At 33.9% G+C, this 17,124-nt stretch overlaps 1 protein-coding gene across 3 annotated transcripts in view; it reads right to left on the reverse strand.

The window, feature by feature from the left end:
* The window catches only part of CUL5 (cullin 5), a 116,498-nt gene that overhangs the window by 17,275 nt on the left and 82,099 nt on the right, over positions 1–17,124 (reverse strand). For all 3 annotated transcript variants that reach the window (XM_082343493.1, XM_082343492.1, XM_082343491.1), the window contains 6 exons: positions 6,943–7,075; positions 5,788–5,919; positions 2,557–2,680; positions 2,076–2,251; positions 1,350–1,511; positions 472–590 (listed from right to left, as the gene is read on the reverse strand). In XM_082343493.1, the coding sequence (XP_082199619.1) occupies positions 472–590; positions 1,350–1,511; positions 2,076–2,251; positions 2,557–2,680; positions 5,788–5,919; positions 6,943–7,075 (846 nt within the window). The remainder of the gene's footprint in view (positions 1–471; positions 591–1,349; positions 1,512–2,075; positions 2,252–2,556; positions 2,681–5,787; positions 5,920–6,942; positions 7,076–17,124) is intronic.

Here is a 17,124-nt window from a genome sequence, read left to right on the forward strand (position 1 = left end):
AGCTTTATTAAAATGAACCCTATGATTTCCCTCAAACATGATAAAAGCTCTGTTAATAAGTGTGACTATGCTCCCTGTAATAACAAAGTTAATATAATTTATATTGCCATGAAAGTGATTAGATAATTGAAGATATGTGGGTTGTAATTCAACATTATCTTCTAACTGGATCTAAAGGAAACAGTACTCTGTGTGGATAAAGCTGCTTTAGAGTGCAAAAGGATGTTTACTTTAAAGATGAAAAGCAATATAGTATGTCAGACACCAAAATGTATCCATGAAAAATATGTAAAGAAATAATAAACATCTCTAGTTCATTAATATGTTCAATAAACTAAATGGCATAAATCTAAAGTGATGACAGCATACAGATGTTTTAAATATCATGTAAGGAAAATTATTTTGCTAAAAATAAAACATTAAAATTCAAACAAGGTATTTTTATTTTAGATCAATCAACATAAACCTTACATTAAACTGAACTCCTGGTTCACTGAGAAGAGGGTACCTTCTGTAAAGTCTTTGGGTGAGTTGACTTGAGGTTCATACAATAAAACTTGCCGTTTGAGCTTTGGAAAAGCTACTAAAGACTATGAAGAGTAAAGAGAAAACAATTAGCTTCTATAAACACTATGGAACACCAAGATCAATTCTACAACATGACCAATATAGGTGAGAAAAAATTATGAGCACAAATTCATAATTCAAAGTTTTATTTGGTACTTCCATGAATATACCAATGTAAATGCATAATGAGGAAAGAGAATGAGGAGAAAAGAGTTGGTTATGAGGAAGCAATAAATGCTCTCTTTACAATAAGACAACCAAAAAAACCACAACAACAACAAACTAGAGGGATTGGTCATATATGACCACAGCAAACATCACTGCCGGTTATAAATCAGCTGTTTCTCTCTAGGTAATAATTTATTTTGGAACTTTTAACAGGCATATGGAGTAGGAGGTAAAATGTAGTTTTGAACAGGAGGCTAATAAGTACATTTTACAGGGCCTCAAAAGGACCAAAGTCTTCTTATTCTTAGAATTTTGGTTATCATAAAAATCTTTGAACACATTTTCAATATGAAATCTTTGGTCATGCTCTTCACAGGCAACATTTAAATACCAACTCAATCTCTTTCTTTCTCTCTCTCTTGCCATTCTCTGTCTTAGTAACTTGCTTATTTTCAATTTTTTTTTCCGTAAATACCTCACTAGTGTATTTTTCTTGCTTAAAAGTCATTTGAGTATTATGAATTCATAAATTTATTATAACACAAGCCAACACATGTTTCCTGCTATGTGAGAGGATGCAATGTTAAAAACAAAAAACATAAAAACAAACCAACCCATAAAGTCCTTCTAAGCTCAGCATCAGGGAGTTCAGTTGCAAGTTTTAGATTTTCAAAGCTGATTTTCTCTCTGGGTCTTTGGTTCCATGCAAACAATACAGCCAGCTGAAATGTTGTTACCTCCAAATCATATTGACCTACTTCATTCTTAAACGTTATCTATAATAGATAAAATAGTTAAAAAAATAAGAATCTCTTCATGATGATTACCATCTATCTACTATAATATCTCTTATATGAGATTATATACAAAAGACTGCGAGTTGTCTTTCAATATCCATTCTTCCTTTCTTACATGGTAATAAAAATTTTAGCAGACTTTAATGACTGTCCAGAATAAAGGCTCACCTCCCAGCTTTCCTGAGCAAAAATGTGGCCATGTGACTAAGTTCTGGCCAATGAGATTTGAGTGGAATTAATGGGGGAAACTTCTAGAAGTTGCTGTTCAAGGAAGCTATACCCTCACATCTTTCCCTTCCTGTTGGGCTGGAAGACAGACATAGTGAGAGGATCATATTGGATTCTGCAGGCAAGGGATACCTTAAGGATGGTGCTGTAACCAGAAGTCTATGTCCCTAACAACTTCATGGAACAGATCTACTATACCTGCTCAAACTTTCACTTGTGAGAGAAGGAAAGATTTATCTTGTTTAAACAAATCTTATTTGGAGTCCTGCTACTTTCAGCCAAACCAATATCTGAACTAACACACCATCTACTTACAATTCCATTTGACATGAGATGATGCCAATGTAATTTTCTACCACTATGGTTTTTTTTGTAGAATTCTTCTACTTCGGGTATCAAATCCTCCAGTTCAGTAGGAAGTGAGACAAAGACTTTTTCAGAGCTTCTTGACCAGGCACCAGCATTCAGAATTTTTATATTAACTGAATCAGCTATAGGAAAGTATATCAGAAAATATAAAGCAAATAATCTTGACAATGGGTAAAATTCAAAATACATACACAGAGGATAAGCTTTGGTGAAAAATAAGACTCTAAAGATTTTGTTAAAAGTGTCTTTCTGTTTCAAAATAAGAATTAGTAAATCTAAATTCTGTTTTGTAGGATATTTTCAAGGAATGTGGACTTTGAAACATCTTTGTCTCTATTACTGCTTAGTTTTATTTTTAATTTACTAGAAAACAAAGATATTCTTTTGTAAAATGTTTAAAAAAATGTATGTAATTATAAAGTAATACCTGGTAAAGCCAATTTATTATTTTTGTGCATTTCCTTAAAAGCTTGGTTCAAATCTTCAGATACTTTAATGTCCTGAAACATTCTAGCAAGCTTGTTTACATAATCTGCTGGCATACCAACTTCCTATGAAAACCAAAGACAGAAGAAGTAATAAATAATATATAATCTGATATAGTATTAGGAAAAATTTTAATGGAAAACTAAGTTTTAGATGCTTTAATACAAAATTCTTCTTCTCTCTTATATTTATAGAATGTTTATATCTAATACCTATTAAATTTGATTCTTAGAACCTAAACAGAATATACAGGCAATCCTGGTTTTCTGTGCATGATTCCAATATCCATGAATTTCAGTTACCACAGTATAGTTAAAGAACACCAGTACCCCAACAACACTATTCAACTTTCAATTACCATTATATATTAAACGTGAGTTATGCATAAAGCACAAATTTGACTTCTAGCTCCTCAATCTACAAATCACTAACAAATAACAGAGCACATCATATCAGTGACCAATCACAATATTTCTTTCAAAATCTGTTAGTCATCTGTTTATTCAATTCACCCACAGACAGCAAAGCATGTAGCTTTGTTGCATCCATGTCTTCCACTGATAAATCCACATGACATTTTACAAAAACGGATAACTGAAAGAGGTAATTGGTCAAGAAAGATGATAAAAGTACACCAAAAAAAAAAAGAAGAAGAAAAGGAAAGGAAAGAAAAGGAAGGGAGGGAGGGAGGGAGGCAGGCAGACAGGCAGGCAGGCAGGCAGGAAGGAAGGAAGGGAATAATGTTGGAAATGAAAATAAAATAGAACACAAATGGAGTTTCTGAAGAAAGAGCTAACTGTGGTTGTAATGTTTGTTGATAACGCCAATGCTGAAGAGTCTAAATATGCAGGTACAAGGAACTTAATGAGGGCAAATTATCAACATAAATGAGGAAAGTGGTAGTGACAAAAAAATTAAGAAGAGGAAGTGATGCCAGCAAAAACTTCCACGACTTTGAAAGACCAAAAGACAAAAGTTTGGAAGCTGATCCAAACTTAGAGTATAACTCTTCAAAGTATACAAAAGGTGCTCACTAAGTAACTTGTAAGTTACATGACAAGAAGGCAAGTACTAGTCAAACTACTCTTCATTTTAGTAACAGCGTTACTGAGATATAAATCACGTACCTCAAAATTTGCCCTTTTAAAGTGTACAATTAATCAGGTTTCAGTATATTTACAGAGTTATGCAACCATCACCACTATCTAACTTTAGAACATTTTCATCATCCCCAAAAGAAACTCCATACTTACTAGCAGTCACTCCCCATGTTCCCCCACTCCTCCATTCCTGAAAACCATTAATTTATTTTTTGTCTCTACAGATTTGGCTACTGTGGACACTTTGTATTAGGGAATCATACAGTATGTGGTCTAACTGGCTTCTTTGCTTATTAGCATAATATTTTCAAAGTACATCTATATTGTTGCATATTATCAGCACTTCATTTATTTTTATTACCAAAAATATTCCATTATATGAATAAACGATATTTTATCTATTTATCAGCTGACTGACCTTCTGGGTTATTTTCACTATTCAGCTATTATGAATAATGCTGCTGTGAACATTCATGTACAATTTTTTGTGTGCTCATATGTTTTCACTTCTCTTGAGTGGAATTACCTAGGAGTAGAATTGCCGGGTCAACTCTATGTTTAACTTTTCGAGGAACCGTCAGTTTTCCAAAGTGGCTGCACCATTTTATATTCCTACCAGCAATGCATGAGGGTTCCAATTTCTCCTCTTCCTCACCAACATCTGTTATTGTCTGAATTTTCAGCTATCCCAGTGGTTTTAATTTGCATTTCCCTAATAACTAATGATGTTGAGCATCTTTGCATACACTTATTGGACATTTATATATCTTTTGTGAAGAAATGTCTATTCTAATTCTTTGCCCATTTTTAACTGAGTTGTCTTTACTGTTGAGTTGTAAGAGTTCTTTATATATTGTAGATACAATATCAGACATGTGAATTGCAATAGCAGTTTTTTCAAAGAAATACAACACTTTAAATCTGAAAGTTTATGTTTTAAATTACAGTGTACTAAATACATATTAATTTTACTAATTTTTTCTTTCTCCTATATACTTGTAACAGATAATAAGAGGTTTTTAATATTTTGACAAAAATTTCAAAGTCACAAAACAGTAATTTTCCCCAGTGACTGTTAATATTAAGATCACCTGCACAGTAATTTTTACTATCCCACACTACCAGGCAAAACAGCACTATCTGCAAATCTTTAATTTGAAATACACATATAAATGAAAAAAATATATATAAAATACATATAGGGCTTCCCTGGTGGCGCAGTGGTTGGGGGTCTGCCTGCCAGTGCAGGGGACACGGGTTCGAGCCCTGGTCTGGGAGGATCCCACATGCCGTGGAGCAACTGGGCCCGTGAGCCACAATTACTGAGCCTGCGCGTCTGGAGCCTGTGCTCCGTGGCGGGGGGGGCCGCAATAGTGAGAGGCCCGCGCACCGTGATGAAGAGTGGCCCCCACTTGCCGCAACTGGAGAGGGCCCTCGCGCAGAAACGAGGACCCAACACAGCCATAAATAAATAAATTAAACCTTATTTTAAAAAAAACAAACATATAATTATACACATTATAATAGATGTTTTATCATATATTAATGTAATATTATATATAATACCATATGTATAAATGAAAGACATATTCATTTGTTATACTAATATAACTCAAATTCCATTAAAATGGACTGAAAGGAACAGACTTAAAATATTTTCACATGGGAATTTAGCCATAATTAGCATTGATTAAACTAAATAAGCCATCACCTTTTACCTATGGGTTCTTTTTCCTTAATCGATGTATTTATTTACCAACATCTCTATGGCTAAATATTTAGTACTAAAAACATCTTAAAAATGAAACGATTTGTCCGTTAGTTAAGGTCAGTTCAAATGAGAGTGGAGATACAAAAGAGTGAAACAACAGAAGCAAAGCAAGAGCAAAGGTGCTTCACCAGAAGTCTTCATTAAGAAAATATACTTTATTTTATATAATTGATGCTATATTCTTCTAAAATGTTCCATATTTCTTCAATATTAACAATATCACCAAAATGCATTACTTAAGCACACATATGAACCATGTGCTATTTTAAGAAAACCAAATATTTTTTAAAATTTTACTTACTCTTAGCCACTCTACCATATTCTCTTCAATTTCACTATCAGCAGAGATGTCTAATATAAGACGTCGTGTCAAATGAGCTTTGTGATATCTCATAAAAACGTCTTTGTTTTGAACATATTTAAGTACCAAGAGCTGTACAGAAAAAAAAGTTACTTTCAATTTACATACACTCTTAGCCATCCCTCTCATTTAGACCTTTCTACATCCCCAATTGTCAAAATTCAGAAATTTATATAAGCAAATACAGAGGCTTACTAAATTGCCCATCTCTGAAAAATAACCAGTCCTGAAATACTACAATACTTTAATACTTTAGAAGTTAGCAAATTTGAGACTGTAACCAAATAACCTTTTAGTTCTTAAAAACATTAATTTTTGAGATTTTATATAAAATGTGATAAAACTTTACATGAAAATCAGTGGTTCCTCCCCATTTTTTTCTTCTACATTTCTTCTTCACTTTATTCTGACACTAATCTTCTCTCTAACCACCCCCCACCCCACCCTCCGCTTCGCTGGCTGCACCATGCAGCTTATGGGATCTTAGTTCCCCGACCAGGGATTGAACCTGGGCCCAGCAGTGAAAGCAGTCTTAACCACTGGACTGCCATGGAATTCCCCCCTCTAACCCTCTTTGTCTATACTTTCTCTGTATCTTTACTTACTAATTTTTTCCTCTTTGATGTGATGTCTTTGGCTTATATCATATAATAACAAGCAGAGACAAATAAATATGAAAGCAACTAACTTTTTATCTACACTCATTTATCCCTGGCTATCTATTTTGGGCTCTCACAAAAAGAAAAAAGTGAAAAACTCCTGGTCTCTCTAATATCATTCCAAATACCACCAGCTAGCTCCATTTTCCCTTTTTTTGTCCTTTAATACGAGCTAGAATTTAATTGACTTTTAAAAATAATCAAGAAAGGGGAAGAATTAAATACTATTTCCCTTCTGGCAGCTACAGAATAAAAATTTTCAGTAAGAAAAATAACTGCTCTAGAGAGATCTTGCACTGGTAAAATTTCATAATATTAGCTGCTTAGACATATACGTTAAAAAAAAAAAAAACTGAGGCTATCACAGAAAGCCTTATAAGCAAAACACAAATTCAAAGATAATATAAAAATTTCAAGTTAAAAAAAATTTATGTACCACTTCTTTAAGCTTTGCTTCAATCTCTTCAGAGGTTAGTTTTTTGCTTAATGGCGTTTTTCTTAGCAACATGTCACAGTAATTGGCAAGCAGCTCAGGGCATTTTGATTCAGGCTGAGTTTTTAATCCCACCCTAAAAAACAAATTAAAAGCAGTTGATGAAAATGACTGAATCTGCAAGTATTTTTTCTAAAGCCAATTTTTCACAGATTTCTTATGTTGTATAGATCCAATGGGACTAGGGTAAGCAAGTCTACATCTAGGGTGCATAGTTTAAGGAGGCACTCACTCTTAGGTTCCCATAAGTGCACTTGGAGAACACTGAGAGTGAGACCTCCTTGTATTTTGTAACCTACGTGCCACCTTGCCTCACTCTAGTGGCAGCTTTGCCAATGATCTTTAAAAGATTTTATTAAGATGCTTCTAAAATAGTTTTGAAAAACTGTATATCCTTGCATATTTATAAGTTAACATTTAAAACTTTTTTTTTAAAGCGCTCAGTGTTCGATTTATTTGCAAGATGCTACACAAGTAGCATTCATTCTCCCCTGTTTTTGACGATCTGATTCAGAACATCAATCAATATATGTTAAAACTGTTACTTCACTCTTTGAGACATATCCAATGTAACCTAAATTTCACAGTGACATGATATATATCATCCTCCATTAAAAAAAACTGTAAACAAACTTTCCTTAAACAATGAACTTACATCTCTATTTCACTTTCCTAACAAAACTTTAAAACGAGTGTATTGTATTTTATGTTTGAAAGTCTTTCATTTATTCTTTATCCTACTTTTCTAAACTATGTATGTAAATAAATTTAAATTCAACATTTTAAAACTTCATATGTATAGATAAAATTCAACTGTTATCAGAAATGAGTTGTCCAAATTATTATAAGTACATGACTTAACAAAACAACATAATTATATTGTGTGTGTATATAAAACATATGCATATGCAAAATTTTGTCTATGAGGTGGATGAAACTTTTTTTCCCCTCCCAATTATGAATGCAGGATATCATCAATTTTACTTCTACTTTTTGTATTTATAAATTTATGTCTTTTCCCTAAAAAAATCTTATTCCCATTAAGTTAACAGACAGGACTAGAAGAAGCTTTTCTTATAATGTTACTCAATTCACTAAGCACCTCCTGAGTTATTTGCTAAAAAACACATACTGATCTAACAAAAAAGTTATTTTTTAATAATGGATCAAATTAGCTATCAATTGTGTTGAAAGCAAATAATTAGAAACCATTTTGCAAAAGGATATAATATCTTGTCATTAGAAATTCATTTTCTGTACAACAATACCAATTATTTCAAAATATTCCCTTCTTACACAACTTGGAGGCATTTTACAATTCAAGGCACATACCATAGTAAGAATGAAGAGAGATATGCCTTTCTTTACAAAATAGGGAAGAGTAATTCTGGAAAGGAGAAGTGAAAGGAGAAACTGCAATACTTCCACCAGAGGGCTCAATTTCAGAAAAAAGTAGATGTGGAAGCTGAGGATTTAGAAAGTGATTTCCTTTAAAGTACCTACACTGGCATTCTCTTGGGAATTCTTTCTGTATATCTTGAGGTAGATTGGGCAAGTATAAAGACCACTAACTTACTTCATAAGAATCTATCCATCTCCTCCAATCTATTCACATTGCCAATGCCTAGCTTCTGTGTGAACTGCTGTAATAACTGCAGTGGTCTATCTCCCTTCCTCCAATTCAACAGGTTGAGAAGACAGTTTTCAGTCTTTTATTGTTTCTTTGGTATTGTGTCATTCCCCCGATCTCTGGCTTTTTGTGTTTTGCTTTGTTTTTTTCCAGTTTTTAGCTGTTTTACTATGATGTACCTAGGAATGATTTAATTTGTAGTTATCATGCTTGAGATTCAAAGAATTGCTTGAATACAAAAGTTGGCATCTTTTGGCAATCTGAAAAAATTCTGGTCAATAGCTCATACCTCCTTTTCCTTTCTCTATGATTCCAATTACATATCGCTATAGATATATTACCTTTTCTCAGGTAACAATTTCTACCTATTTGTCTATTAATATGTATTATTTACTCATTATTATTCATGATCTATTTAAGATTCTTACTGAGATATAATTCACATACCATACAATTTATCCATTTGAAGTGTGCAATTCAATGTTTCTTTAAAGTATATTCACAAGGTTGTACAACTATCACCAAAATAAAATTTTAAACATTTTCATTACCCCAAAAACAAACCCCATACTCATTAGTAGTCAAATCTCATTTTCCAGCTATCCCTCCCTCCCAGCCCCTGGTTATAACTAATCTACTTTCTGTCTCTATGGATTTCCTTATTCTGGACATCTCATATAAATGGAAGCATACAATATGTGACCTTTTGTGACTGGTATCGTTTACTCAGCATAATGTTTTTATGATTCATCCGGATCATAGCACATATCCATTCATTCCTTCAAAAAATATTATCCTTTTATCATGGTCAAAAGATTTAGCATATTAGCCATTTTAAGTGTACAATTCAGTGGCCTTAAGTACATTCACAATGTTCTGCAAATATCATCACTATCTATGTCCAGAACTTTTTCATTATCCCAAACAGAAACCCTATACTCATTAAACAATAACCTTCCATTCCCTCCTATCCCCAGTTCCTGGTAACGTCTATCCTACTTTTCTGTATCAATAAATTTGCCTATCCTAGATACCTCATATAAGTGGAATCATAAAAAATTTGTCCTTTTGTGTCTGACTTATTTCACGTCTCAAGGTTTCACTCATGTTGTAGCATGTATCAGAATTTCTTTCCTTTTATGACTAAATAAAATTCCATTGCATAGATATACCACATTTTGCTTACCCATTCATCAGATAATGGATATTTGGGTTGTTTCCATTTTTTGGCTATTAAGAATAATGCTGCTATGAACATTTATGTACAAGTTTTTGAGTAGATATATGTTTTCATTTCTTTGGGTATATACCCAGGAGTGGAGCTGATGGGTCACATGTTAACTTTACGTTAAACTTCTTGAGGAACTACAAAATTGTTACCACAGTAGCTGTGTACCAAGTATAATGATCCCAATCTCTCTCCGCATCTTCACCAACACTTGTTAATGTCTTTTTAATTTTAGCCATCTTAGTGGGCGTGAGTGGTATATCACTGTGGTTAAGCTATTAATCTTAATTATTTTAAAGTCCTTATCTGCTAACTCCAATAGTGGGATCACCTGAGAGTCTGCTTCTGAAATTATTTTTCTCTTAGTTGACCATAAATTTCTCTGCCATCACAGGACTAGTAATGTTGTACTGAATACTATGCACTGCATATAAAAGAATCATGAAGGGGGAGAGGGATAAATTAGGAGTTTGGGATTAACATATACACACTATTATATATAAGACAGATAACCAACAAGGATCTCCTGTATAGCACAGGGAACTATACTCAGTATTTTGTAATAATCTACAAGAAAAAAGAATCTGAAGAAAAATACATGTATAACTTAATCACTTTGCTGTACACCTGAAATTAACACAACATGGTAAATTAACTGTACTTCAATTAAAAAAAAAAAAAGAAGAATCACAGAGGCACCAGACAATGTTTATCTTCCATTAAGAATGTGTGTTCACCCTTTGTTCTGCTATGGCAGAGGCTGATCACTTTAATCCAATCAAACTATTTTGGTTTAAGGATGGGTTGTAGTTTTGTTAAGAATCAGTCTACCTCTGGTTACCCACTGAATCTAAGGAATGTCCCTCCTGGGCTTTCAATTGAGAGCCTAGTGAGTTTTGTCATTCCAGTCCTGTGTGACCACCAAAAGCTCTACTGTCCCCCAGCAGTACTGCTCAGCCTGAGCGAAACCTAGATTCTCAGTTACTTCTTTTCAGGGAAACACAGCTACAAAGCATCAGCTAACTTCTGAAAGGTTCTCTCTCATTTCTATAACTTTCAAATATTTTGTTCTAGTTGCTTCTGTAGCTCTTTGATAATATTAAAATGACTATTTCCTAAATTTACCTGATTTTCCTGATTGTTCTCAGTGGAAGCACTGGCTCACCATGAACTACTATATTCCTCCTCAGGAGTGAGTCTCCCAAATAACCTGGATGATACCAGCAGCTTTATTCTTCTAGAACATTACCTCTACCACCTCCAATAGCCACAACACTCATGTTCTACTGCCTGAATCATCTAGTAATACTCATTTTATTCCACAGAAATTTTCTACTTAATCTGGAGCTAAAGACAGGACCTGGTCACCTTAGAATAAAAAAAATAAAGAGAAAGTAATCCCCACTTCTGGGAATTTAGACTGTAGAAACAGATATAAAATGGCAAATGTACAATATTATTCACTGGAGCACTATTATTAGTAATAGCAAAGTATCAGAAAATACTTAGTGTAGAAATAAAGGATCAATTAAATAAATTATGCTATATGTACCAGACGTAACACCATGCTGCTATTAAGAATAACAAAGCTATGAAAAAAACTACAGCTAACATACTAATTAGGAACAAGACAAGGATGTCAACATTCACCACTGCTGTTCATCACTGTGCTAGAAGTTCTATCTAGAGCTAGAAGTTCTAGTTAGAGCAATTAGGCAAGAAAAATAAAAACATCCAAATTGCAAAGAAGGAAGTAAAAGTGTCTCTATTCACAGATGTCATGACCTTCTATACACAAAGTATTAAAGAATCCACAGAAAAGCTACTAGAGCCAATGACTGAATTTATTAGCAAAGTTGCAGGGTACAAGATCAACACACAAGAATCAGTTGTGTTTTCATACGCCAGCAATGAACAATCCAAAAGGAAATTATATAAACAATTTCATTTATAATAACATCCAAAAGAAAAACATACCTAGAAATAAACTTAACCAAGGACATGAAAGCCCAAGCAGAGTAAAAGAGCCATCCTTGCAGGGTTGCAGCTTTGCATGGGGTGTCAAAGCCACTAGAAAGGCCTAGCATCCAGGCATCAAAGACCAAACAGGTAAGGGGTGTGCTGACATGAAGGAGTGGCCAGGTATGGAGTATGAGAGAAGAGACCAAATAGGTAAGGAGGGTGCCCATGCAAGGAGAAGGCACAATGGGAGGCATTAAGGCTCCAGTTGGATGAGGAAGGCATTCATGTAGGGGGTGGCCCAGTCTGGGGAGTCAGAGCCTCAGCAGGGTGAGGAATGCATTCACAAAGAAACAAGGCAAGGTATTGTAGTTGTAAATGCATATGTGTACCTTTAGTTTGTCCACTGAGAGGCTCTAGGACCAGTGACACCACAATAGCAATGAATACACCTAGCACCAGATTTTGTCCACTAAATACCAACGTCCACTAAAAGCAACTAGAGCTTTGTGAAAAAATGGCTGACCCTGAGGCTAGGCAAGGGAAAGTACAAAATGAATCTGTAAATCCTCACATCCCAAAAAGAAAGAAGAATTTACTGTAAAAAGGACCCAGAAACCAGCTCCCACTAGTGAAATCTAGGATAATCTAAAAATCAAAACAAAGAATAAAAGTAAATTATGGGAGTTCCCTGGTGGTCTAGTGGTTAGGATTTGGTGCTTTCACTGCTGTGGCCCGGGTTCAATCCCTGGTCGGGGAACTGAGATCCTGTAATCCATGCAGCACAGCAACCCACAACCCCCCACCAAAAAAAAAAGTAAATTATAACCCATTGAATAAAAATAGTAAACTATGAGTTCATACTGAGATGATAAATCAATGTACGAATTGAAAATTTAATGAGCAATGATGGGATCTTTACATAGTTTTAAAGTACCTGTCAAAAAATACTTAATTACAAAAAGAAAAAGAATTGAGTGGAGAAGTCTGGCATACACCAACTTAATCAGGTGATCAACCTAAACAAAATCAGTACTGGGATAAATCAAAATCATGTACCCTCCCTCAGATAAGATGCAATGAGGGAAGTCCCTGGTGGTCCAGGGGTTATGACTCCACACTTTCACTGCTGGGGGCCCAGGTTCAATCCCTGGTTGGAGAACTAGGATCCAGCAAGCCATGTGGCGCAGCCAAAAAAAAGATTCAATGAGAAAAATAAACTTTCACTTCTGCCAAAGATGCAAACCTGAATCTAATCATAAAAAACATCAGATTAACTCACACTAAGGGACATCCTACAAAATAATTGGACTGTAATCTTCAAAATGTCAAGGTAATGAGAGTCAAAGGAGAGATAGTTCCACACCAAAGAAAAAGGAATATAAGAACTAAATGCAAAAAAAAAAAAAAAAAAAAAAAGAACTAAATGCAACACATGATTCTGCAATGGATCCTTCTGCTATAAAAAATACAACATGGTCAATAAATTTAAAGGGATCTGCGGAGTAGATGGTTATCATGCATCAAAGACAATTTTCTGACTTTGATAGTTGTACTGTGATTATATTTGTAGAAAATATACACTAGTGTACTTGGAATAATGAGCAACTTACTCTCAAATGGTTCCAGAAAAAAAAGTTTTAATGTATTTCCAAAGAGAAAAGGATAATAAACTTACAACTATATGTACGTTATTTTGACAACTGAGAAGAAAAGATTCCTTGTAAAGCACCACTTAACCAAAACTACAACTAGATTAAATTTATAAATTTGAAATGCCTGTGTCTATTAAAGGAATCGAACTTGTGATCAGTATCTGCCCATAGAGAAAACTCCCGACCCAAACGGTTTTACTAATGAATTCTACCAAACATTTAAGGAAGAAGTAATGTCAATTAAACTAATTCTTTTAAAACATACTAAAGGAGGGAATAACTCTCCATACTTTTTGAGGCCAGCATAATCCTGAAACCAGAAAAGGACAAAGATATCGAAAAAATGAAAACTGTACAAGGCACAAAGGCCAGAAAGAAAGTGGTAAATCCACAAATATAGACAAAAAATATTTAACAAAACACTGGCAAATTAAATCCAGGAATATATAAAAAGAATAATACAGCACGACCAAGTAGAATTTATCCCAAGAATTCAACCTTGGTTAAATGTTTTCTTAAAAAAACCTATGTATCCTGAAGAAGAAAAATGGAGCTGAAGGAATCAGGCTCCCTGACTTCAGACTATATTACAAAGCTACAGTCATCAAAACAGTCTGGTACTGGCACAAAAACAGAAATATAGATCCATTGAGCAGGATAGAAAGCCCAGAAATAAACCCATGCACCTATGGTCAATTAATCCATGACAAAGGAGGCAAGAATATACCATGGAGGAAAGACAGTCTCTTCAATAAATGGTGCTGGGAAAACTGGACAGCTACATGTAAAAAAATGAAATTAGAACACTCTCTAACACCATACACAAAAATAAACTCCAAATGGATTAAAGACCTAAATGTAAGACTGGACACTATAAAACTCTTAGAGGAAAACATAGGCAGAACACTGTTTGACATAAATTGCAGCAGTATCTTTTTTGGATCTACCTTGTAGAGTAATGAAAATAAAAACAAAAATAAACAAATGGGACCTAATTAAACTTAAAAACTTTTGCATAGCAAAGGAAACCATAAACAAAATGAAAAGACAATCCACAGAATGGGAGAAAATATTTGCAAATGAAGTGACTTGACAAGGGATTAATCTCTAAAATATACAAACAGCTCAGGAAGCTCAATATCAAAAAAAAACCAAACAACCCAATCAAAGAATGGGCAGAAGATCTAACTAGACATTTCTCCAAAAAAGACATACAGATGGCCAAAAACACATGAAAAAATGCTCAACATCACTAATTATTAGAGAAATGCAAATCAAAAATACAATGTCACCAGTTAGAATGGTCATCATCCAAAAGTCTACAATACAAAAATACAAAATACAAATACAAAAATACAATATACCAGTCAGAATGGCCATCATCAAAAAGTCTACAAACAATAAATACTGGAGAGGGTGTGGAGAAAAGGGAACCCTCTTGCACTGTTGGTGGGAATGTAAATTGATACAACCACTATGGAGAACAGTATGGAGGTTCCTTAAAAAAGTAAAAATAGAGCTACCACATGACCCAGCAATTCCACTCCTGGGCATATGTCCAGAGAAAACTATAATTTGAAAAGATACATGCACCCCAATGTTAATTGCAGCACTATTTACAATAGCCAGGACATGGAAGAAACCTAAATGTCCATCAAAAGGGGAATGGATAAAGAATATGTGGTACATATATACAATGGGATATTACTCAACCATAAAAAAGAATGAAATAATGCCCTTTGCAGCAACATGGATGGACCTAGAAATTATATTAAGTGAAGTAAGTCAGACAAATATTATATGATATCACATATGTGAAATCTAAAAAAAATTAAACAAACATTTACAAAACAAAGAGATTCACAGACTTCAAAAACAAACTTATGGTTATGAACGGGGAAACGTGTGTGTGGGGGGGGATAAATCAGGTGTTTGGGATTAACATATACACACTACCATATATAAAAAAAATCATCAACAAAGACCAACTCTACAGCACAGGGAACTCTAGTCAATATTCTGTAATAACCTAAATTGGGAAAAAAGTCTGAAAAAGAATGGATATATGTATATGTATAACTTAATCACTTTGCTGTACACCTGAAACTAACACAACGTTGTAAATCAACTATACTCCAATATAAAATAAAAATTAAAAAGCAGAACTGAGGTTTCCCTCAGGTTTCTTTCTGAGAAGAAATTCTGCCCAAAGATGTATAATCAATTCTTGCCCAAGAATTTCCAGCCTGCTAGCCTGCCCTACAAACTTTGGATTTGCCAGCCCCCACAATTACATAAGCCAATTCCTTTAAATAAATCTCTCTTCTATCTCCCCACTCCCCTCCCCCAAATCAATGTATTTCACCACATCAAAAGAATAAGGAAGAAAAACCTTCTGGTCATTTCAACACAGAAAAAGCATTTAATAAGTCAACACCCATTCATTATCAAACTTTCAGCAAATTAGGAATAAAAAACAACCCAATTAAAGGCATCTATGAAAAACCCTCACCTAACTTTGTACTTAATGACAAAATATTAAGGCTTTTCCCCTAAGCTTGCCAAAAAAGGCAAGGATGCCCACCCTCACTTCTGTTCAACACTGTACTTCTGATCCTAGCCAGTGCATCAATCCAGAAGAAGAAATAACTGGTATAAAGATGAGAAAGGAAGAAATAAAGCTGCCTTATTCAAAGATTACATGATTTTTTACATAGAAAATCTTAAGAAATCTAAAAAAGAACTACTAGAACTAATAACTTTAACAAGGTAACAGGGGGTAAAGATCAATATACAAAAATCAACCATATTTTTATATACTAGTAAAATACCAGAATATCAAAAGCACTCAAGGGAAAAAAAGAACAAAGTTATACCAGCTGACTTAAAGACTTACTGCAGAACTATATTAATCATGGCTGTTAGTAACGGCCAAAGGATACCCATTTAATTCAATGGAATAGAATAGAAAGTCCAGAAAAACATACATATTTTTAAGTCACTTGATTTTTCACAAAAGACACCAAAGCAGCCCAGTGGGGAATGGGAAGTATTTCCAACAAATGGTGATGAAACCACTTGCTATCCATACAGAAAAGAAAAAAATGAAATTTAATCCCTAACTTACACTATATGCAAATATCAATTTAAGGTGGCTCTTAAATGTAAATATGAAAGCTAAAAATTATAAAGCTTCTAGAAGAAAACAGAAGGTTATCTTCTTGTCCTAGTGTCAGAGGTAGACAAAGGTTTCCTAGACAAAACATAGAAAGCAAAATCCACAAAAGAAAAGCATATATCTTACAAAGGACCTACATACAGAATATATAAAAACTCACAGCTCACTAATAAAAAGGAACAACCCAATAGAAAAAAAACAGGCAAAAAATCTGAAAACTGTTTAAAGAAAAATATAAGAGTACCAAAAATACCAAAAAAGTGTTCAATATCAATAGACATGAGGGAAATGGGAATCAAAACTATACTGAGATAATACTACATACATCCAGAATGACTAAAATTAAAATGACAACACTAAACACTGGCAAGAACAAGGATTAAGTGGTATTCTCATACTTTGCTGGTGGGAGTGTAAAACAGTACAACCACTTTGGAAAGCAAACCACTGTGATACAAAAAACATGGATAAATCT

The sequence above is a fragment of the Balaenoptera borealis genome (genome assembly GCF_965194805.1).
Source record: "Balaenoptera borealis genome assembly, chromosome: 11".
NCBI lineage: Eukaryota > Metazoa > Chordata > Mammalia > Artiodactyla > Balaenopteridae > Balaenoptera > Balaenoptera borealis.